At 43.6% G+C, this 22,296-nt stretch overlaps 1 protein-coding gene across 1 annotated transcript in view; it reads left to right on the top strand.

The window, feature by feature from the left end:
• Positions 1-22,296, top strand: part of ITPK1 (inositol-tetrakisphosphate 1-kinase) — a gene marked incomplete at its 5' end in the record, with an annotated part of 70,373 nt that extends 48,077 nt beyond the window's left edge. Inside the window, 6 exons of the mRNA XM_010178322.1 lie at positions 5,398-5,496; positions 7,407-7,447; positions 12,186-12,351; positions 14,487-14,554; positions 16,033-16,195; positions 21,869-22,296. Coding sequence (XP_010176624.1) covers positions 5,398-5,496; positions 7,407-7,447; positions 12,186-12,351; positions 14,487-14,554; positions 16,033-16,195; positions 21,869-22,191 — 860 coding nt within the window. The remainder of the gene's footprint in view (positions 1-5,397; positions 5,497-7,406; positions 7,448-12,185; positions 12,352-14,486; positions 14,555-16,032; positions 16,196-21,868) is intronic.

Genomic DNA, 22,296 nt, shown 5'->3' with positions numbered 1-22,296 from the left:
TGCTACATGAGCATTGGATGATGACTGAAGCTTCAAACAGGTAGTTTGTTCAGCTCTGGTAATGACCCCAGTAGCATCAAAAAGTCTTTTTCCTGAAACTCTCCTTAAACCAGCTTCATAAAGCCTCCCGTTACCAAGGGGAGGCAAAGCCTTCTCCCCACATCGCAAATGGAGATGCAGAGATAAGACGTTTGATGATTTGGTCATGGTCTTGTGGCAAGAGGTTGGTGGTGCTGGGAATAAATACTGGTTCTTCAGCCTGTCTGCCCTGCTTCCTAATCCCTAGGTTAGGTAGTAAAGGATGGTGAATTACTAGGTAGGGAGACATGTCGAGACTGCAAATCTGAATAGGCAGTATCCTACTCAAGATTTTTTGTCCTAGCCACAGATTTTGAGTTGTCCTTACAGAAAATCTCTGACCATGAACTCTGTTTTTAAACTCCTTTTCTGGAGAGAGATAAATGCATTTTGCTGATCTGTGAATGCAGAACACTGGGTCTGCGATTTATTATTTCTTGTCTTTTCTCTCCAAAATCATAAGGACCAAAGAAATCTGAATAGGAAACTACTTTATGCTTCATCTGTTCTGGTTTTTTGGTTTTGATTTTCCCAGTTATCCAGAGCTGCCCTCTTTGTCAGTACCTCTTACAGTGCAACGCCCACTTGCCTTCACTGAAAACCATCCAGGGACTGTCTGGTACAGCCGTGTCACAGTGATTTCCATTTACTGTCACGTTTTTTCAGCAGGGAACAGCTGTTTGTTACTCTTATTTTTCCTCGATCTATTTTGCCTGCCTGCAGTATGGCAGCACGTGTTCCATGTTGGGTTTCTTGTGCCTTCTTTCTTTTGGGGGCTTGGGTATCCTGTAACTGTTGGGCAGTCTGTCTACAGGCCAACAGTGGTGCACAGGCCCTGGGAAGAGGAGCACTGTTCAACATCTCATACTAAAGCCAAATCCCAAGCATAAAGATTTCCGCCAGTTCTCACTGCCAGAAAGCTTTTTTTCCCCAGACAGTATTTAGTCTGCATATTCCCCATCTTCACATCCCATTGTTCCTGTCACTGTTGTTGAACTTCATCCGGAATAATCCCCTCCTTGGCACCAGCACCCTGCTTTGAGTACTGTCTCACCTCTCTCTTGTTGGTTAGCTGTGTTACTCCTCCTGTGAACTGGCCTTCATGTTTTCCGCCTTGATAACAACGTTGTTTCTCCATGGCAGTGAGCACTGCTCTGGCAAAGCTCACCCCAGACGTGCCAGCACTGACCACCCCGACACTGTGCGGAGGGAGGCGATTGCTGCCTGTCACCCCTGACTTGTTAGTGCCAGCTTCCCTGCTGTCTTCCGAGGTCCCCTGCTTCCCCTGCACTCGCAGTAACCATGATCTCAGCCGTGATCTCATCTCCATTCAAAGACAGTGGAGGGATGAAGTGAAGGTAGCAGTGGAAGAACAGAAACAACAGTTGAAAAAAAGACCAGCATAGAGAAGAAGTGGGAATGGGGGTGAGAAAAAAATGCAGAAAGTAAAAAAAGAGGAGAGATCAGATAATCTTGAAGGGGGAATCATTTAAGGAAAATACAGAAAGCAGACGCCGTAAAGTTTGTGCCAAGGCATCCAATAAAAATTAGGACAAAGACAAGGGAGGAACACAGTGACAGCATTTTGACTTTTAAATTTAATTATGATGTGTTGTTTCTAACAACAAAAGTGCTATAGATACTTTTGGTACTTGTCTGAAGTGAGAGCTCAACCCTCTCGTGATCCGAAGAGTCTTTCCTTGTTGCTGTTAAATTGGCAGTTCTGGACCTGGCATGGGCTACCTGGAGGCCTGGCCATATTTCAAAGGCTCTTGGAAAAAGAAAGAAATACCACTCTGTAAGTGTGCCTTATGAAAACGTACAGCCTCCTATATCACAGCAGTCCTTTGACTTATGGAAAGATTTTTCCTGGTAATATCTTTGGTTCAGTAAAGGGTACATAAAGATAGGGTAAATAATTATGGTTATCTGTTCATCGTGCAATTCAACGTATGTAGCCAAAGGGAGAGAGAAAGTGCCCGAGTTTTAGTTTCAGATCCAAAGTGTAAAGCATAGAAATTGAATTTGTAACAATCTCTTGGGAACTAGGGGCACTTGTATGTAACCAAGGATGGAAGATGAGGCAGAGTCTTTTCCAAACTTGTTGTTTTAGAAGAAGTCTCTTCCAGGCAGCATCATCCCAATGCACAGCTAAGAGCTGAGTGCCGATGGTAGAAAAGCAACAGCCTTGGCTCCTTGTGCGGGTTCTGGGTTGTATCAGCTCTGTGTCCTGACACCCATCAAAAGTCACTTCTGCTAGCAGTGCATGGCTAACGCAGCTCTGTGGGAGGCATGCCATAGCTGTGGCCTCATACTTTAATTGTTTTCAAACTGCTTTTATAAAGTGCTTCATCCTCACTAGGGCTCTCTGATGAAAATGAGAATATTGCTCAGTTTTAGACTGGAGGGTTAGGCTGTAGCGTCAATTCGAAGTATCAGCAGTAGGGCCAGACTCATGTCTCCCATTCTCACCTCTATACTGTTATGTTTATTTGTTTGTGTATTTATTGTTGTCCTTTTTGGCAATGGTTTCCCATGGTGACTGGTCACTGCTGGCTTGTGAAGAAGCAGTAACAATGGCCAAGGGTCCAGTGCCTGACCACAACTCAGTAAGATCCTGCTAAAGCAGCTTACCTCGGCAGGAGGAGAGGGTTTGATGTACCACTGGCTGTTTGTTTGCACTTCGTGGATTGTATGGTGTAGTTCTATGCTGATGTAAAAGAGTACTGAGATTGTTGACCCTCAGCCACTGAGTTAGGTTTGTCCTGGACCTCATAGGTGTGCTGAGACTGCTTGTCGCTCTGATAGCAGGAGCTTGGTGATGAGAGAAAGCTTCAGTGTGTGTTTGCCACCCTGGGAAGGAGGAGATGATCATCACTGGCAGCTGGAGGACTTTTTTTAAAACCTACAGCTACCTTCAGAATTGCAATGTGTGCAATTAAACTCAGAGCAGCAGCTTTCTAGCTGTAGGTCATACTGAAATCTTATGTTGAGTGGGGGTTTGTTTGTCCTCAGGTCTGGCTGTGAATTAATGGTCTGTGTTAGAGGCTTCAGTGGGCTAGAATTACATTCCTGGTGGAGAAAATGCTAGTGCTGTGCAAAGTCAGCAGGAGCACTTTGAGATGCTAAGAGTCTTCTCTGCTAATTTTTGTTGATCCAGGTGCTCTTTTCTAAGTACAAACTCAAAGAAATCACTGTGCCCCTTCTTTCAGCTCCCCATGCAAGTGTCATGTAATTGGCAGGAACGCTGAATCCTCCTTGTCTCCTGTTCCTGTTTGCATGGGAGAGAAAGGGAGGGAAGTGAGATGGAACCATACGTCCCTCTGCATCTGCACTCTGAAGGCAAAGTTATTTGTGAGCCTTAAGCATATGGGTGGGAGAGCTGCCAAGCCAAAGTTGTTACCAAGTATCTGTAAACTAAATCTGATTCCTTAAATTCATCCAACTAAGGAACTTTTGCTCTGGCAAAGGCTTGTAAATATTACAGTACCTGTCACTTTTGGATGCTGCTTTCTGTTTTCATAGCAGTGAACTGAAACCTTTGAAGTCTTGGCTGTTTTGTTTAGCTTTGTAGAGGTTGACCTGGAAGCATCAAATCTTTCTACTACTTTTAGGATGTGTGAATGTAGTCTTTTCTTTTCACAGAAAACTTTTTGTAGCAGCAGTATTGCTAATGGCTAGAGTTCTCAGATATGCGCGGAGCATTGAAGCATGTATTGAGATATGTATACCAAAATTCAGAGTTTTGCCTCTCTTATTTTCAGTGATTCAACTTTCTCTTCTGTGTGAGGAAACGTGCATAAACGTATACATACAATGAAGTGAAAAGCATTAATCTAGACAATGCTTATAAAGTGGTTTCTGGGCTTATGTCTCTCAGAAGATACAGATAGTTTTGCTGAGGTTTTAGTTTACGTGTACTTTTCAGCTTCTGCACCATCTGTACAGCATAGCCTCCCCCTGTTTGGATTCTCTGTGCTCACTGGGATAGATGTAACAGTCATGTTTTGCTTATGTTCAAGACAAGTCGTTGGTTAATGTAAACCTATGACTTGAGTTTACCAGATATAGTTGCTCCCATTATTTGTGCTGATCTCCAGTTGCTTCTTGGAGGAGGGTATCACACTGTTTCACTTGAAATAAGCCTTAGAAGTGAGTTTTCAGAGACACATTCTGAATTGCAGTTCAGTACTGCACAGCTAACTCAAGTTATAACTCATTTCAAACTCCAAAGTTAACCTGGCCATAGCTCAAACTCCATGGCAGTCCTTTCTTTTAACACTGTGCTCATTGAGGATTTACGTTGGACAGTTGCTCTTACGTGGGTGATGTTCTTGCTTTGACTTAGTCAATGTGCATGCAGCTTTTGCCTGAAAGTCTTTGGGCCTGCTGACCTGCTCCAGAGCCATGGCTGGAGCAGTTGAAATTGCAACCCAGCGCTCTCAAGTGGTGCAAATTTATGCTCAAGTGCTTTGAGTTCTACAGTGCTTTAACTCTTTCCTGCTGCATTCCTAGAGGGATAAAAGTTCTCCTACAGTGAACAGGATGTGAATCCTAGAGCAATTCAAGCTACTGAGTCACTGAGAGGGCTGGGTTTTGACTCCAGCCTTCCCACAACCCCATGTGAACAGGCACAACATCAGCAGAAACACCCTGAAGCAGACATACTCTGTTAAATTTTACCATGGTTTCCTGTGTTTTTTCTCTTTAACCAACGTCCACTGAGCAGTCTTGCCAAGGTGTCTCAGTGTCTTAGCGGTGCTCTGACTGGCTTTGCCAGACCAAATGAGCACTGGTTTTGTGGCAGAGAGGTCCCAATGGACAGTGGGATGTATTACGTGGCTGGCAGCTTGGCTGAAGTAAATCCACACTGGAATCTGCCACCTGAGATGCCCTACAGTAGTGATGGCTTTGTGAGACTGCCTACTCCAGCCACACTTGCTGACCATTCAGGTTTTTCTAAAATGCTTTAGAAAATTATGCTTGAAGGCATAATGTTAAGACCTAAGATCCCAATTGCTTTTCACCTCACTGAGTCTTGTGACATATTCCTAAGCAGGTGATCGTTTTTGCTGCCTAACTGTGAAAATATGGGCCTTATATTTCCATTTAGATTATCTGAAAATTGGGCCTTTCATCTTCTGAAGTGTTTCCAGAAACCCAAATTCAGGCCTGGCTGGTAATCTTCCCAGTGCTTTAATATCAACTGTTGAAGTAAAGCTGACTATCAAGAAGCAGTTAGTATGGAGAGAGCTGGTAATGATGCAGCTGAGAAGCTAAACCCCTCGTCTCTATGTGAGTCTTCTTTTTGTCTTGCAGATGAGAGGATCTGTTCACCACCCTTTATGGAGCTGACAAGTGCCTGTGGAGAAGATACCTTGCAGCTTATAGAGAAGAATGGACTGGCATTCCCATTCAGTATGTACATGGGCTTTTCCTTGGTGCTTCTGGTAGGTTCCGAATATTGCACATGCACCCCCCAAGACGTAGCCAACACTGTAGGAGTGTGAGTTTTATTACCAAAGTGACAGGGATGTTAAAACCTTCCTAAAACATATGCTCTGAAGTAGCCTGCTTGGAATGTGGAACAAAACCTCTCCCTATCAGCTTTTACTTTGCCTTTTATTGGTGTTCCTTACTTTTTAAACACCTCGCTACAGTAAGCGTGTTCCTGGGAAATGCTAGTATTTCTAACAAAGTTAGCCTCTTGCCCTGAACTTGTGCAAGAAGTTTTTTCTGCCAGCTGCATTAATTCTTTTTCTTGAGAAAACCACTGCCTTGCTGACTGCTGCCTTTTTTCACCCATCCCTCCCATTCCCTGGCCCAGGCTACAAATATAATCTTAGAGGGTAGAAGAAAGTGTAAAAATCACCATAGATAGCAGGCTCCAAGGGCCTACAGCTGCTATGAACTGTTTGTGCTTTGTAGTAAGTTTCGTTGAGGGCCTTGTGCTTTAATTCATTCCTTTATTTGATTCCTTGCAGTATAAAGTGAGCAGAATTGGTTAGTCGGCGTTTGTTCCCTTGGTGCTTGCCTCATTTGTAAAGTTCAGAGGTAAAATCATGTGGAAAAAGCATGTTTTTCCCTCCCTGCCATCGCTCTCCCAAATGAGGCAGGTCTCCTGAAGCTAGATTGTGAAGCAGTAATTTAAAGCCCACTGAATGGCTTTGACCTCCCTTCCTCACCCGTGCACGTTGTCTTCTCAGTACAGGCTGGCTAGTGCTCACCAGTCAGTAGCGTAGCCCCTATATTCAGAAGGCCTGAATCAACCTCTCTAAATGTTGATGAAATTACAAAGTAACATTAAAAATCAATATAACATGGTATTGTAGGAGTGCTTTTTCTGTCTTCTCTCTCTCAACCCCAAACAAACAGCCAAAAATCCCCAACCTAACAAAAAAAACCTGCTTCTGCTCTCCAGAGCATATGTCTGTGAGACATCATATACCACTTTCCAAAATTTAAAATTACCAACTTACTTTGGACTCTAGTGCAGGTCATCTGCCTTTCATAGCTGCCTGTCCTCTTCCCTGACAATTTGACTTCCAACAACCCCCAAAGAAGTCTTGTCCTACCCACTCCCTCACTACTTGCAAGTTTTCATCTCCTTTGCTTAACATACAAATAACACCAGCTGTAGTCATTGGGTGGGTCCCAAGGTCTTCAGCTCTTCTCTGGTTTCATGATAGCAGGAGCATGTTTTTTCTTACTTCTCACTGGTTTTAGGATGGAGATGAGAACCAGGATATATAGAACAAATAAGGAATATGAAGGAGAAAGAACTGCTGGGCTCTTTCTAGTTTTTTTGTCCCCCTCTGTGGTTGCCTCTGAAAAATATGTTGTATCTTAGTTTGGTTCAGCCAATTTGGTTTCCTCCTCTTCCCCAAAACCAGGGAGGTAGGAAGAGGTTGGTTTCCACTGTGTCCCAGTTCCCTCTTTTCAGGACAGCGGTGTTTTGTGGTACCCATAAAGTAGCTCCAGCCTCAGGCAAAATCACATACTTGTGAAGATACCCTCTGAGTAGGCTGGCTGGCAATATTGGTACTAACTTCTTAGCTGATGCTTTGCACGTCTGTCCAGTCCTAATAATGACCTCTGCTTGCAGCTTAGTTATAGGGAGGAGTTGAAAGAGCAGGGTTTGGAGCAAGCCAAGTGATAGCAGTGACTGGGGGCACTGTTCAAGCAGAGACTCTCACTGATATCTGGTACAATCGATGCCTTGGTTTGGTGAACTCCAGTGTCTGCATGTGTGGGTGGGAATGGATTTATAGGGTTTTGTGTGTCCTGTTTCACTGGTGCATTGTTTGTTTCTTTTTTTATTTACCTAGTTTGTAAAACCAGAGTGGCCCATGGAACCAACTCTCACGAGGTGAGTTAAAAAACTTTTGCAGTTTTACCCTCCTGCTTCCAGTCCCCCATGGTGGTTTGGCTGATGCTTTCCAATCCTGTAGCAGGCAGAATGAGGGCTATGCCCAAACGACTTCCCTTCCCCCGCCACTCTCTTTTGTTTAATTCCATCATTATTTTTCCAGATTTTTCTGAAATGAAGTTAAATATTACTTTAACCTCTTGACATAGAAGTTCTTTCTAGCAGTTTCTAGCTGCTATCATCTAATTGCTTCTAGCAGTTTGTAGTCTCCACTCAGCTCTGTCTGCAAGGAAACTCATTCAGATTCTTCTTTGGTGGGAGGTCACACTAAGTGATGTTTCCACCCCACCATGTTTCTTTTCCAGCATGTATGTGATACAGGTGAGAAATTATTTCGTGCTGCAGATGAAGCAGAAGTATGAGTGAAGGCCAGCTGGTTCTTCTTGTGGGGAAGGGAGTAGCAAATAGAGACAGTTTCTAGGCATGTTCAGTTGTAATAACATGGCTGGAGCTGTGGGAAGAACAGGGCTGGTAGAACTATCTGCTTTCCCTCTTTCCTGTAATGCAATTGCAGTTAAAATGGTTGTGTATTCCTGGAAGGAGTGAGCCTAGCTTCCTCTAAATTTAGGTGAACTGAGTCCTGTTTTAATTCTTTTCCATTTGTGCTTCCTGCCTTCCTGCTTACCACAGCTCAGTTTTGAGAATCCAGCCCTTGCTGCTGGCTCTTGTAGTGCCTGGCTTCCTTTGTTAACAACATGGTCATTGGTCCAGGTTTCCCAGCTGCTCCTGAAATGTGCAGTATGTTGCTGCAGCGTCTCTGAGAGGTGAAGACCCTGGAGTAAAATGTAAATCTAGACAAGCAGAGTGCCTCAGCTGAAATCTTGAGTGACCAACACTTTCTTTTAAAAATGCAGCTGGATTTTTCATGCAGGCCTTAGCTCGGATCATTTGACAAACATGACAGACAATCCTGTTAGTTTACCGGAGCAGCCGCTATAAATTTTTGCTGTCACTCCTGAGAACGCTTGGGGACTGGGTTGTGAATAATTTAAAACTCCCACTTCCCTGTTGATTTTTCTGTAGAAGGTTCCTCTGCAACTGCAGCCTGAAATGCATGAACCTTTCAGTGCTTGCCCAGTCAGGCTTAGACTTCGTTTCCCTGGTGAATCATTCTTTGCTGTGCTTTCATACATTGCAGACATACCTCAACCTCCTGCCAGGATTCAATTTTCTGGGAAAAAATTAGACTAAAATACAGTTTTAGGCTGCACTTTATCACAGGAACCTATGAGTAGAGCCTAGGAGAACCTCTGGAAAAAAGCTTGAAGTCTTGTGTGGTACTTTACATAGTAGTAGTAGCAGTAGTCATTTTTGGAGTTGCTGAGTTCTCAGGAGTGATCCAAAAGTGTACATATGATCAGAGAACTGTCTTGTAATTGCTATTTTATGGTCAATAATGGCAAGGGAAGCGTATAATAAATACTCTGCTTACAGTACAGTCTATCTAAAAGATGGAGCATAGATCTAGAAGCAAGAAATTGTTGCCTGTTTTATTAATGACTCCTTCTTCAGCTTTTGGTAAATTGTTTCATTTTCTGTAGAGGTGTTTCCACTGCAGAGTTGACACTGGAACTAGAACACAGCCCGACCAGAAACCTGCTTTTCTTCATGAGATGACTGTTTAGAAAGTTCAAGTACTGGCTAACAGGGACAGCTGAGGGTGCAGGGTTGAGTTTGGGTTTGGGTCCAGCCAAGGCTGGCAGAGTCTGCATTTTGCTGTGAAGACATGAACTAGTTAAGCCAGACGCTGTTAGTCTCCTTGTGGTGTCCCACAGTTCTACATGCCCTCTGCACTAGAAGTCATGTCAGCCAGCTCAGCACTTGAACCCCACTTTGCCAACACTGTTTGTTAGACTTGAACAGGGATGATGCCTGAACGTTGTCCTTCCCAGCTGCCAACAGGTCAGAATATAACTGACCTTTGGTAAAGCTGCCATGAGACATCACTGAGACCCGTAACCTGAAGAAATGTGTCCAGAATGACTCTTTTTATAAGTGTTGAGTAGACAGGAAAGAAAAGGCAGAGAATCACTGTATTTTGAGACTGAATTCCTTAAGGACATTGTCAGTAAAAAGTCTTGGTGCTAAACGTTCTGTTTCGCCTTCAAAAGAGCTCTGCATTTATAATGAGGAATGCTGCTTGGAAATTACGATATAAAGTATTGTTCCCATGTTGTTGCCAGACACAGCAGGTCTGTACTGGATGACAAAGAGCAAGTGCACGCTGCAAGCGAACTCTTGAAGCTGTATTAATGCATGCTAAAAACCATGAGACATTGCAGCGAGCCAGCATAACACAACACCATGGGAGTTATACGGCTTGTGTGCAAGTCCATGGGGCTGTTGGCACAGAGCTTTGCAGAAGAGAAGTTTCACATGGTTTCCAGTAGCCTGGGTCAGTTCAGTGCCCAGAAGATAAATGCTCTGGGTTTCTGCACTTCTAAAATAGGATAAGTACCTGCTCCTCTTATGAAGGAGTGGTTTGTGGGGATTAATTAACTAATATTTGAAGAGAACAGTGTAAGAACAGCACAGTTCTTGCCAGTATGATGATGTAGATGCTATAATGCCAGCAGTCTATACAGGAGGAGGAAGAGAGCAGTGTTTGTTGCAAGCAGTGAGAGACATATGAGGTATGATGTTGTTGTTGCTGTGAATCATTTTGATGGACGATTCTGCTGGTTAGAGTAGGTTTCTTGCACAGGTTGTTACCACTCACAAATTCGCTCTGTTCTGTCAGATAGATAGCATCTAGTGTAATAGAGGCAGAGTAAGAATATCAGTTGCAAGTAGGTATTGAATGCACGCATTGACTTGAACTCTGAAAATGTTTACCTACTGAGTCATTGTGCATGCATACAGACAATTATGTGATCTGATGTGGTCTACCAGATAAGGAGGAATAAGGACAAAAATATGCTCAGACTTTTAACTGTGAACGTGTAATCACTACATAATTTACCATGGCTATGTTTTTGAACAGCAAATCCTATTATTTTTACTATTTTTGTTACAGGAACAAAATAAGTTGTTAGCAAAAATTCAGTCTGAAAATACAACGTACATCAAATGAGCAGCTGGTCGTATATAATGTATGAGAGAGAGTGCAAAGTGGTAAAGTTTCTTTGTAAAATCCTTCCAGTGACCCTGACTTCATTAAGATACAGCTAATCTCGGAAAGCACAAAAACTGACAGGAAGCATATGGTAAGAGTGAGCAAGCAGTATAACTCATCCACACCATACTGAGGCAGGAAGCTCCAGTTTTATTCTGTATATTGCTGTGGAGTCACTGTGGGACCCACAGGAATTCTCTTAGCTTCTCTGGACTGTCTTGCATCCCAAGTAAAACACTAGGCCCAAGCAGGCCAGTGAGAAAATATTAACAGGCATAAGAAAAAACTTGTGTTTCAATGCTTAGGAACTTTTCTGGCAAGTGTTGTGCATCCTACCCTGACTGAGGTAGGTGGTAGGCTCAAGATGTGGATGGTTAGCTGTTTTCTTCAAGGCTCTTCAGAGGGGGAAGGTGCTCTTACCAAAGCACCCCTACCTTTTGCCCAGAGGAAAGGAAGATAAAACATATGCCATGTTCTCTGACCTTGAGCAGTCCTTACTCCTGTTCACCTGACTACCAACATGCCCTTCTGCCACCCTGGATGACAGGGCCCAGCATCACTGGAGTAATGAAGAGAGGTCAATATTCAGATAGCTAGAGTGTAGCTTTTCCAAGGCCTTGAGGATGGAGAGCAAACCTAAGTTTATCCTCACTGCTGTGTAGGAGCACACTGGTATAAAGTAATTCCATCATCTGTGCCAGAATGGTGCTTGCTGCTGGTTCTGTGTAGGAGCCATGGCAGCATCCATACTCCAACAACAAACCTACAAAATGGGGCACTGCAGTTAGGATAATTACATATGCATGCAAGCATGGTAATGGAGGGATCGATGGAAAGAGCCACGTAGCATGTTCTGAATATATACTGGCTCATCAAAGTACTTCTCTGCACCTATCAGCATCGCTTCCATGCTGTGGGAGGCAGCTGTTCATCATTCAGGCCCTGTAAATGCCTTCCTTTTTGGCATATTTGTTCCAGTCCCTTCAAGAAGACTGTCCATTTGGAGCAATGGAGTGAAACCAAGCCAAGAAAATAATTAGGCCAGCATTTGTTAGCAGTAAGAACTACCAGAGTCTGAAAAAAGTTCTCTGATGATATGGGTGTAGCCCTGATGCTTAGGCCATTGCAACTGGACTAAACCAAACCACAGGAAACAGAGCTGTGGGGAAGAACTCTTATAGTTAGTACATGGAGCTGTTCCTTCTGTTGTTCTCATGATATGTGCTTGTATTCAATACAAACTTTGTAATCTATGTTGGTCCATTGTTTTACCCTTTGGTGCACCTGCAGTTGCAGTAGCTTCCCAACTAAAAGCAGTAAATGAAATTGCAAAGAGCTGAGAAGAAAATGTTAATTGAAAATGAAAGCTGCACTGCCAGCAGTGTTGGAAAGTTGTGTGTCAGTGAAATAAAACATAATGAACTAGGACTAACTGCTGAGAAGGAATTAACATGTGGTCAATATATATCCAGCAGTAGGTGTTCCCCCTCACTGCTAGTCAGGTGATGGGTAAGCTTGAAATTATTGGAACACTTGTGCACAACCGTGTGTGCCTGTTTCCAGATGGCGATCATCTTCAACCAGGAGGGCCTGAAAGCTGTCCGCCCTCCTTGCGTCATTCAGAGCTTCATCAATCACAATGCCGTGCTGTATAAAGTCTTCGTGGTTGGGGAATCCTACACAGTGGTGAAAAGACCATCTTTAAAGAACTTCTCTGCGGGAATCTCAGGTATGTTGTACTGATTTACAAGGAAATGTCAGTTCTTGGAGCCTTGGCAGCAGACAACTCAAAAGAAAAATATATTCAAAAAGGCTGCTGAAGGGAAGGCAGCTGGTTCTTACATACCATGTTTCCTCTACTGTATTATTTCAATAGGAAGGGAGATAACTCATCTGCTCTGGAATACATACAAATAACATTCATATAGTAAATATTTATGCAATGGTAACTTGAGTCTTACCTGGTAGAAACAGTGTTTTATGTCATGTGGAAAGGAGGAGAGGGAGAGAAATTCTCTAATTTCACAGTAAGTTCATGTGTCATTTGTTCCGGAGTTTGTTTATAAATGTGCTTTGGAGAGAATTTCCTGGATTTCATCGTTTCAGAACTTCCTCTCCCTATTTTTACCTTGATTGTGTATGTGTGTTTAAAGATCACTTGTGCTCTCCCCTGAACGAGCCTCTCTGTTCATGTGAGGCCCAGTGTTGTAAACCTCGGTAGGAAATGTCCTTTGGTTTGTAGATACCAGTTGTGTTGAAGGGAGGGAGGAATGGATTTGCCAATGAGGACAGTAGTCTTCCTATATGTCACTAGGCAGCAGTACTTGAAGCAAGAAGGAATTAGCAGGGCATGGATGGGAACATGATCTGCCTGCAACTGGAAAAATCCAGGAGTTGGGCATGGGAGGAGAAAAGGTATCAAACTAAAGCAGATGAGTTAACAAGTGCCAATTTCTTGTTAGTTTTCTTAGTGGTTTTCTGCTGATCTTAGCATGTCCATGTGTGCTCACCATTGCATTCTGCACACAAATAGGTATTTTGCTAGTATGGGTATAGTAGGATCCCAGTAAAAGTCGTTGTCTGTAGATATGTAGCCTGTATTTACATTTAAGTCTGCTCTATGTCCTGATCAAATTAAGTGGGACAGAATTTGTGTTCATATGAACTATTAGGACAGTTGATCTGTACTTTTTCTGGAAGAGAACTTTTTAAGACATCTTTCTAAAAATGCCTTAGCTAATGTCTTATCTATTGGTGTAAGACTTGAAAGTTGTCTGGAAGCCCACATAAAAATAAGTTTCGTGGGCAGATCAGGGTAAGTGTCTGGCTTTCTCACCCTCAGCAGGAGAGTTTAAGGGGCCTGTGCTACAGACACCTGACTAGGCAGATCTGACAATTAAGCAGATCTGGCAGCTGTGAGGCACCCCAGGAGCTGACTGTCTGAACGTACAGGGTCTTTCTCAATGGGAGGAAAGGCAAGAACAGTATATGGTGGTGCCAGACTGTGGAGTGGATTTGGGTTTGCTTTTCACAGCTCCCCCATCTTTATTGTATGCGACCCTGAGGCTGCTCTTAAATGTCCCCTCAGAGAGACCAGCAGAGCAGAAATACTCTATTGCTGGTGCCACTTGGGTGCTGACACTTTGGTCCAGATGTTCCTATGTGGTTTGTCTGTACAATGCCATCAATCTGCTGTGGTTGGAATCCCAATGGGAGACTTCTTGTGGTGGATTTTTCCCCACCAGTAAAACCCCCAGCACAGAGGGAGTGGGACAGGAGGTGCTGGTACAATTCTCCTCATGGTTTCCACTGCAGTATGGTAGTGGCTCCTGTCACCTCAGGATGGCTTTTGCATTCCTATGGTGCCTCCAAAGGGAGAGCAGGTCCTGACCATGGCATTTCCTGCTTTCCTCCGTGGTGGCAGTGCCCTCCCCAGGTTCACAGGGGTCTCGGTGTACCTGGGTGCTGCAGTGAATGCAGCTTCTCCCTTCTGTCACATGCCTTCCTATTGGAACTGTCACTTTGAGTATAGCAGATTACTAGAAATTAACTTCAGTGTCTTACTGAATTTAGTTAATTAGCTCTGGTGAAGGTAAGAAAACCGGTTTCTGTTAACCCTGTGCAGTTCCATTTGTCTGTGGTCCCAGGTCTGAAAATGGCAGGTGACCCGGCAAGGGGTCCCTGCCCTGTGTGGTGGCTGAGTGCCAGGGGGAAGGGGCTGGCGGGCGGGTGGGTGGCAGGGACTGCCCGGTGGGGACCAGGAGGAGATTCCTCGGGCTGCAGTGCCATCTACTGTTCCTTGCACTAATCCTTTGCAAATTAAAATCTGGTATAAAGTTATTTACAACCTGCTTTTAATTCCAGACAGAGAATCAATATTTTTCAACAGCCACAATGTTTCAAAGCCGGAATCCTCATCTGTCTTGACAGCAGTAAGTACACTTGGTCTTTTTTCCTCTAGCGCGGCTGGAAAACTATCTAATCCTTTCTTATCGAAGCATTAGCGGCTAGTGACTCTCCTTCACAAGTTGTCTGCTTCTGTGTTGCAGGCTGAGGTCTGTTTGGTACAACGAACCAGCATGACTGTGTCCCCCCCTGGTTTTCCTTACCGAGCTCCGGTGAGGAAGCACTGATGCAGCAGCAGACCTGTGCTGCTTGCCAGGCCTGAGCTCCCCAGGGCTAATCTAGGCAAGGGGAAGAAGGAGGTGCTGAATGCAAATACCTGGCCTTTTCCTGTCCAGAGAGCTTAATAAACATAAATCATCCTTCTAGGACTCAGTTCTGTGAGGAAAGACAAATGGTGAAAATTCAAGCAGAGAAATTGCATTGGGCAGGGCCACCACAGAGGGCCAGTAGCTGTCTGCGCTGTGACCAGGGGACCGTTTCTGGGTGTCCGAGTCCAGCAGTGCCAGCACACTGCACAGTTCCATGCTTGCATTACCAGTCCTTTTAATAAGCTTTGCATGTGTAAAAATTAAGAAGTTCTCAGACACTCAGCTGCTGTGAAAGTCGCTTTACAGGACTGAGTCCTTTCAATCTCTGAGCCTCCAGATTCTTTTCTGTTTCACAAGCTCTATTGGGGAATAGTTTCATAGTCAGCAATGATTAAATTTTTGTGCAACACTGATGGGCATGCTAAATATTAAAGCTGTAATTGTGCTCGTCATAAATCTCTTTATGGCTGAATGTACTTTCACTTATACGCTCCTGTGGTTTACCTGCCATCTCTCTCGCACACATACGTACTCCACACACACTCCTGTAGGCATAACGGTGTACTCGTGCTGCATAACCTGTTGTTTAAAAAGTTTTAAAAAATTGCATCTTCCAGTTATTTATTCCATAAATAACCTTGAGTTTTTCATCCTAATAAATATTTGTAGTATAATTGATAAGTGAAAACTCCCATAAAAGATATCCCCTTTGAATTAGCCTCTGCCCTGAAGATATCAGCTGAGTTGGGTTGTATGGCTCAAATGAAACTGACAGCAGGAGTCTGGCTTATCAGTTCTTTAACACAGGCCTTAATCTTTGATATAGCGGAATGATATCCAGAATATTTGCAGCACAGGGTTAAACACACCAGCTGGATTTGGTTTTTTAAGGTGTAGACCTAGTGCTTAAAATAGTGAGTCTGATTCTCTGTTCATTCCTATATTGCTGTGTCTCTTGAGGAGCAGCAACAGTATGAAGAGTAAGAACTAGGTGCTTTAGAGCAGGTGAACTTCCCAGTATAGGTAGGATTCTGAATTATGAAAGCAGTTTCTCTTTGGTGTCTTTCTCTGTTTCATGCCACCGGTTCTTTGCAATTAGATTTGGTGGATATGCACCTGGAAACCTCTGAAAATTAACCTTTCCACTAAAAAGACTGGTTTGGAGTCCCTTAGTAATGTGTCTTTTTCCACTATAGCTGGATAAAATCGAAGGAGTATTTGAGCGGCCAAATGACGACGTCATCCGGGAAATCTCTAAGGCGCTGCGGCAAGCTCTGGGAGTTTCCCTCTTTGGAATTGATATCATCATTAACAATCAGACTGGGCAGCATGCAGTCATTGATATAAATGCATTCCCAGGTGAGAAAGGCCTTTCCACTCATGCTTTGTAGAAACCATGCATTGCGTTCTTAGTGTGAAGTTTTACTGCTGGTGTCTCACAACATTGCTTCTGAGACGGGGGACAGGAGAGCAGCAGCAAAATTGTTCTGAGATCAGATACTGTTTTATGTGGGAAGGGCAGAAGCCTAATCTAGATATGGAGCGTGTTAGTGAAATATTAGCTTTTGGGAGATACGGTCAGATTTTAGTGGCCAGCTGTTACATGGCTGTCATGCCCTTCCCTGCAAAGGGATGCCCAGGAACTGAAGCGTGGGACTGTGTGCTGGGACCGGGCCTTTCTAGGCCTGTCCCTCATTCTGAAGATGAAAAGAAGAATAATAAGTTCTATTTTAGGACAACCTTTTAAGATTTATTTTTTTCTAGACTCTGTGCCATTAAAAGTCTTGAGGGGGTGGAAGCAGCAAACTGTTCCCTTGAAAATCTCTTCCTGTTAAAACTGATTCCCCATGAAAAGACATTTTGTGCACAAAAGCAGCACCACCAGGAAACTGAAGAAGATGGGAAAATTGTAGGTTCACAGAAGTTGCTGTATAAGAGTTTAATATCCTTGCAGATTCTCATAAGTGGATCCTGGAGTAAAAATAGGATAGAACATGTGGAAATGGGTATAATTTGCCCTCCAGTTTTTTTAGTGCAACATATATCTTGGAACCAACTAAACAAGCTCCTTGACCACTAGAATTGTTAAAAGGAGTTGTAAGGTTGTATAATGGGAGGCAATAATGATCTGTCACTGGTGCTAAATTCAGTGGCCCTACACAGGAAAAGAATACATCATCTTATTTGATGCTGTTTTGCATGAGATTTTTTCTCTTTGAGAATCTGCTCTCATTAGCTGAATAGAGATGTTTGTTTCCAGAGACATGCTCAGGCTGTTTGCTTAACCTGTCATTGAAGACTTGGAGTTTTCATGTGGCTGAGGTGTCTTTACATCTAGAGATCTTGCCCTGAGCCCTGAGTCGTCTTAATCTTTCAGTCCAGGTCCTCAGTCCCACTACTGCCGTGTAGTGCCTCGCCTGTCTATCTCCACAGTGACTGGCTTCCTTTCAAAACTCCAGCCCTGCTATTCCCAGGTCACTTTGCAGCTTGGTTCTGCCATATGGCGTTGATGCAATCTGCAGACCTACAGAAACAATCTTCTGCCAAGAGCAGTAAAACAACCTAAAGTGACTGTCAGATGGAACCATATCAGTTTTATGAATGTGATTGTATTTCAGACACTGGGTCTTGGAAGTCAGTGATGCAGGACAGACATTCTTTTGCAATCCTGCATCCTGCATTTTAGTTTGTTCGTTTGAGTTTTTTGGTTTTTTCAAGTATTGTTTCGGATTTAGTACTTTGCACCGATTGAAGTTCCCCTTTTCTTGAAATGTGGAAAAGTCCAGATTGGGGAACAACTAGTGGCAAACTTAACTATTTAAAGAGGAGTAATGTCTTATTGTTGTGGCAGAAGTTTGTAGAACTGCCTTCAGCCTCACGCTCTGCTGTGCTTCTACTCTAAGGCAATAGTTTTTTCATATTCAGCCGAAGTCCTGTGTTTCAATCTACACAGTAATTGGTATTTGAAGAGACATTGAATTAATACAGTGTTTTAGTATGTGCAGGGGGTTTGAGAGCATGGGGAAGCTTCTTATGCACAGGTCTACATTGTGCCTCACAAAAGTTTTTTTTTGGTGGTGAACATGTGGGTAGTGAAGGTAGCTACTGGCTTTATTACCATGGGATAGGTTGAAGACCAGTTGGAGAAAGTCTAAAGGATAGTGCAGAGACCAGACAAATGGAAGAGAGAAGGCTAGGGGTAGACAAAACAACCTTCAAATTTGTAAGCAGTAGCAGAACTGAGAGAGATGAGCTGCTCTCAAGGGCTACTGATGTCAGAAGAAGCAATGAGGTAAAATACAACAGAAAAGTTGCATCTCAACACAGCATACTCTGTTGCCCAAAAGCATGTTCAGCCTAGGCAGCTGCACTTCCCTCCAAGGGCCAGTGTGATTAAAGGCTGAGCATCTTCAAGGGCTGGCTTCATGGATGGAGCCAGCAGCTTCAAGGGCTGGCTTCATGAATGGAGCAAGCACCTTGCTAATGATAAGTTCACATTCGGCCCTGCTCAAAAAAGTCACTGATGGGCTGCATCAGCCGTGGGATCTCACTGTCCCTGGCTCAGTGCAGTCCCAGGAAGGGGCTTGCCCTTGATTCTCTTCCTCAAGTCATCCTGTCCTGCAAGGGTTGCAGTGGAGCCAAGCTGGAGCCAAGTTAGACACATCGGGAACCTGCTGCATTATCTCTGCACCACTGCTTTGGGGAAGGGAGGGGAAGAGGTGCCCTTTAAGGAGCATTCACAGACTCTTTCATGGAGCTCACACTACGGCTTGGGGCCAGGCCTGACCAAAGCCTTGTTCAACTGCCCGGAGGTTTGGCTTCCTTGTGTACTGTCTTTTATGTTTGCCAGGCTTGAAGCTCATATGAACCTGCCACTCTGTGGATGTCATCTTGAGATTAATGTCAGAATTAAGAGCAGATGTACCTGTAGGAGGATGTTGTCTTTTATCTGCTCCATTAGCACCAGCAACTCTTTGAAAACATTTTAAAGATAAATATCTAAAGGTCTGTTGTGTCTCCTGTTCTATAGGAAGCCATCAGGACTATATTTAGCTGCGGTTACCAGCTGAGATATTGAACTGTAGGCACTGTCACGTAGCTTGTGGGTTTTATGTTTGTCTGACCTCAGGTAACTGAGAGAAAAGGCTCTGCATAGCCTGCTGTCCTGTGGCCATGGCTGAGCTCCCCCAGCCTGAGCAGCAGCTTGAGCGCATGTTCTGCAGCCTGTCACCAGTGCAGGTGAACTGCTGGTTCTGTGTGCATATAAGTGGCAGCTGGAAGCATCAGATCTGGACACGTTTGTAAATATCCTGCTGCAAATGCAGGACATGGGCTATCCGTTTCTCTCTGCTCAAGGGAAGATGGAGAAGAGCAAGGAGCATGCCAGATCAGGGAGAGTCTCCTAAAACTCAGGCAGGTAGCCTCTCTAAAGCTAGCTTAAAAAGTGCTCATATGCTTTTCTTGACTCTGCAAATCTCAGGGGAGTAGGTACTTGTTATCAGATGCATTTCTGGGTGGACTTCCTTCCTATCTATGCTCAGCCAGAGGACCCTGAAGACTGTTTTCAACATAGCAAAATTCAGGCCTCTTGTAGACTGGCACTTCCAAAATGGTTTCAGTGGGCAGTGCTGGGACAGTACCTGCTGGAGCACGATTCCTGCAGCTTGTGAAGCATGAAAAACTTACATCATTCCACTGATTCCTTGTGTGATGTGAACCCCGAATTCATTGCCAGTAGTTTCTAAAGGTGTGATTTAATCTGCCCTTCTTGATTTCCTTATCATCACAGCACAGTGATGTCTTAGAGTTGCCTTATTTGAGAGGTCTGCAGCAGCAGCGAGTGAACAGAGCGAGACAATATCCACAGAGTTTGTAGTCTTCCCCAGGCATCCCGTAGCTCAAGAGTTGAGACACCCCGGTTTTCTTCCTCCCTTCCTCATATTTCTTCTTTACAAGTGTGTGAAGTTTCTTCTGAGTATCCAGGCAGAATTATTTGGGCCTTTCCACCCAGGGTGCAGAGGGCTTGCACAGAGGAAGCCTGCTTGATAGGTACAGCTTCCTTAACGCTGTAACATCCGCTGATTTCAGGACTGAGTAACTGGCCACCTTACTCCCATTAAATATTTAAAGCAACTTCTTTGTGAGTGTGCCAGGTGTCCTCAAACAAGGCTGGTTTGTTTTCAGTGAGCAGACATTAAACACTCCAGGGTACTATGGATCTCCTCTCTGAATATTAAAGCTGTTACTATGGAGATGGCTTATTCCCGGGGTGTTTGAAGCACTCTGAGTAGATTTGAAGGCTAATCCCATGGCTTTTACATAAGCAAGAAACCATAACAAGCACCTCTGTCAAAGAGGTGGAGATCTTGTTCTGGCTGCCAGGACCGGCTCTAAGAATCCTAGTTGCACCCCTGCTGACTGATGGATTATCATGTGGGGCACTGGGAAACTTGATGTTTTGAAATGGCTGATTTGTTTTGTGAATCTATTTAAGGGCCTTTGAGAAAGGAAAGCTATGAGCTGTTCTCTCACATTGCTGGTGTTTTGTGTGACCTGTTAAGTACCCAGGAGAATTGTGACCAAGTGCAATAAAATCCAAAGCAATGTAGCAGCCTAAATAAGCGTTAATTGGTCAATGTATAATTGGGTTATAAATACACCAGTCACCACATTTATCTTAAGGTGAAATTATCCTCTTACCTTATGTTTTTCAGGAAGCTAGGTTTTTATTGCTGAAGTAAGTTGGTCTTTATAGGGGAATGGAAATTAAAATTGAATTATTTATAGTTCTGAGGGACTCTTCTGCCCTGTGATCACATCACTAAAAGTGTTTTAAAGCATGCATTTACTTTGTGGTCTCTGCTTCTGCTCATATGCTGCTTTGTGAATGTGTGCTATTCACATGGGACTTTTAAATTGTTGTTTATTGCTTCAGTGTCCTGTATTAATACCAGGCCACTTTCAGAATACTTTTATAGACATTTTAAAACAATCAGCCTAGCCCATTAAATACACTGAATGTCATATGTCATCTCCAAGTACTAAATCAAATAGATAACAATTTTAGGTAATGCAGTAGCAGTTAAGATCCATTTCAAGACATTGTACTAATATATTGCATGTCTGATTCAACTTTAAAATTAATGCAATGATAAAACTGTACTTGTACCAGAGTGTTTAAAATAGAGTCAGAAGCTCTGTACAACTAGGGATAACTTTTGTGTCACCAAAAATGTCGTGTCTCCTGGTATTTGAGCAGCTGTTTTAGCCACAAAGCTTGTTGTTAAACTCTGCATTGTAAATTGCCTGGAATTGATTAATGGAACATGCAGAAGGGTACTTTCAGTGCTGAAATAGAAGATTGGTGTTTGTACCAAATACTGAATTGTTGATATATGTTTGCTGTCCCTCAAGTGTTATTTCAGACATTGCTCATAGTGGGGAACGTGTTTTAAGTGCCAAGTTAGGATAGGTTGGATTAGATGAGCACCACCTTGCTTCTTACACAGTGGGAAGCTGCCTTTTCTGTAGGGTATAAAGCCAAGCCCACTGTCCTCTGAGGCTTCCCTAACTGAAGGTCTTGCTGGGCAAATGCTAGAGAGGGTCCAGACACTCAAGAGTCTTCATTAGAGCTACTTTCTGTAGTAAACCTGGAAACAAGGTGGAAAATATCAACATTATACCACAGAGTTTGTAACTTAGGGAAAAAAACTGGACTTGGCAATAAATGATAGAGTATGCCTAAAATTATGTATACACATATATACTTCGGAGGAAAAAGAAGCAGAAAATCTGAAAGGTGACAGTTTTTCTCCTTGAACAAAAGTATTGTTGTAGCAATGGTCTCTGTTTCTCTTTATGCTAACCTGCTCATGCAGTCACTCAAAATAATGTCACGGAAAATAAGCCTTTTTATCATTTGGAGGGCAAGGACAGCCCAAGAAATAAACTGGTAGAAGAAGCCTTTCAAAAGAACTTATGAAAATGACTTAATTACCTTTTTTTTCTCTCCTTCGTTTTTGCTCTTTTCAGGTTATGAGGGTGTTTCCGAATTCTTCACAGATCTCCTGAACCACATAGCTGCTGTCCTGCAGGGTCAGGCACCTGAGGTGACCCAGCTAAACCGCAGCAAGCTCCTGTCAGAGCAGACCAGCGGGATCATGGACGAGCGGATATGCTGCACTAGCACAGGCTGTCTCAGCGTCATGGGAAAAGACTCCTCCTGGATTGTGGAGAGCGAGACCAACAGCTCAGTAAAACTGCAACACCAGAGACTAGGCTGCAACTCAGCAGTGTCCCCCAGCTTCCAGCAGCACTGCGTCGCTACGTTGGCAACAAAAGCTTCTTCTCAATAACTTGCCAATGCCATGGACTGAGAAAAAGCCACAGGGATACAAATTATGGTCCCAGAACCAGATCAGGCTGTAACAATACAATTACAAAAAATGAAAAACAAAAAA

The sequence above is a fragment of the Antrostomus carolinensis genome, unplaced genomic scaffold (assembly GCF_000700745.2).
Source record: "Antrostomus carolinensis isolate BGI_N321 unplaced genomic scaffold, ASM70074v2 scaffold18441, whole genome shotgun sequence".
Taxonomy (NCBI): Eukaryota; Metazoa; Chordata; class Aves; order Caprimulgiformes; family Caprimulgidae; genus Antrostomus; species Antrostomus carolinensis.
This window is presented reverse-complemented; position numbering and strand designations above follow the sequence as displayed.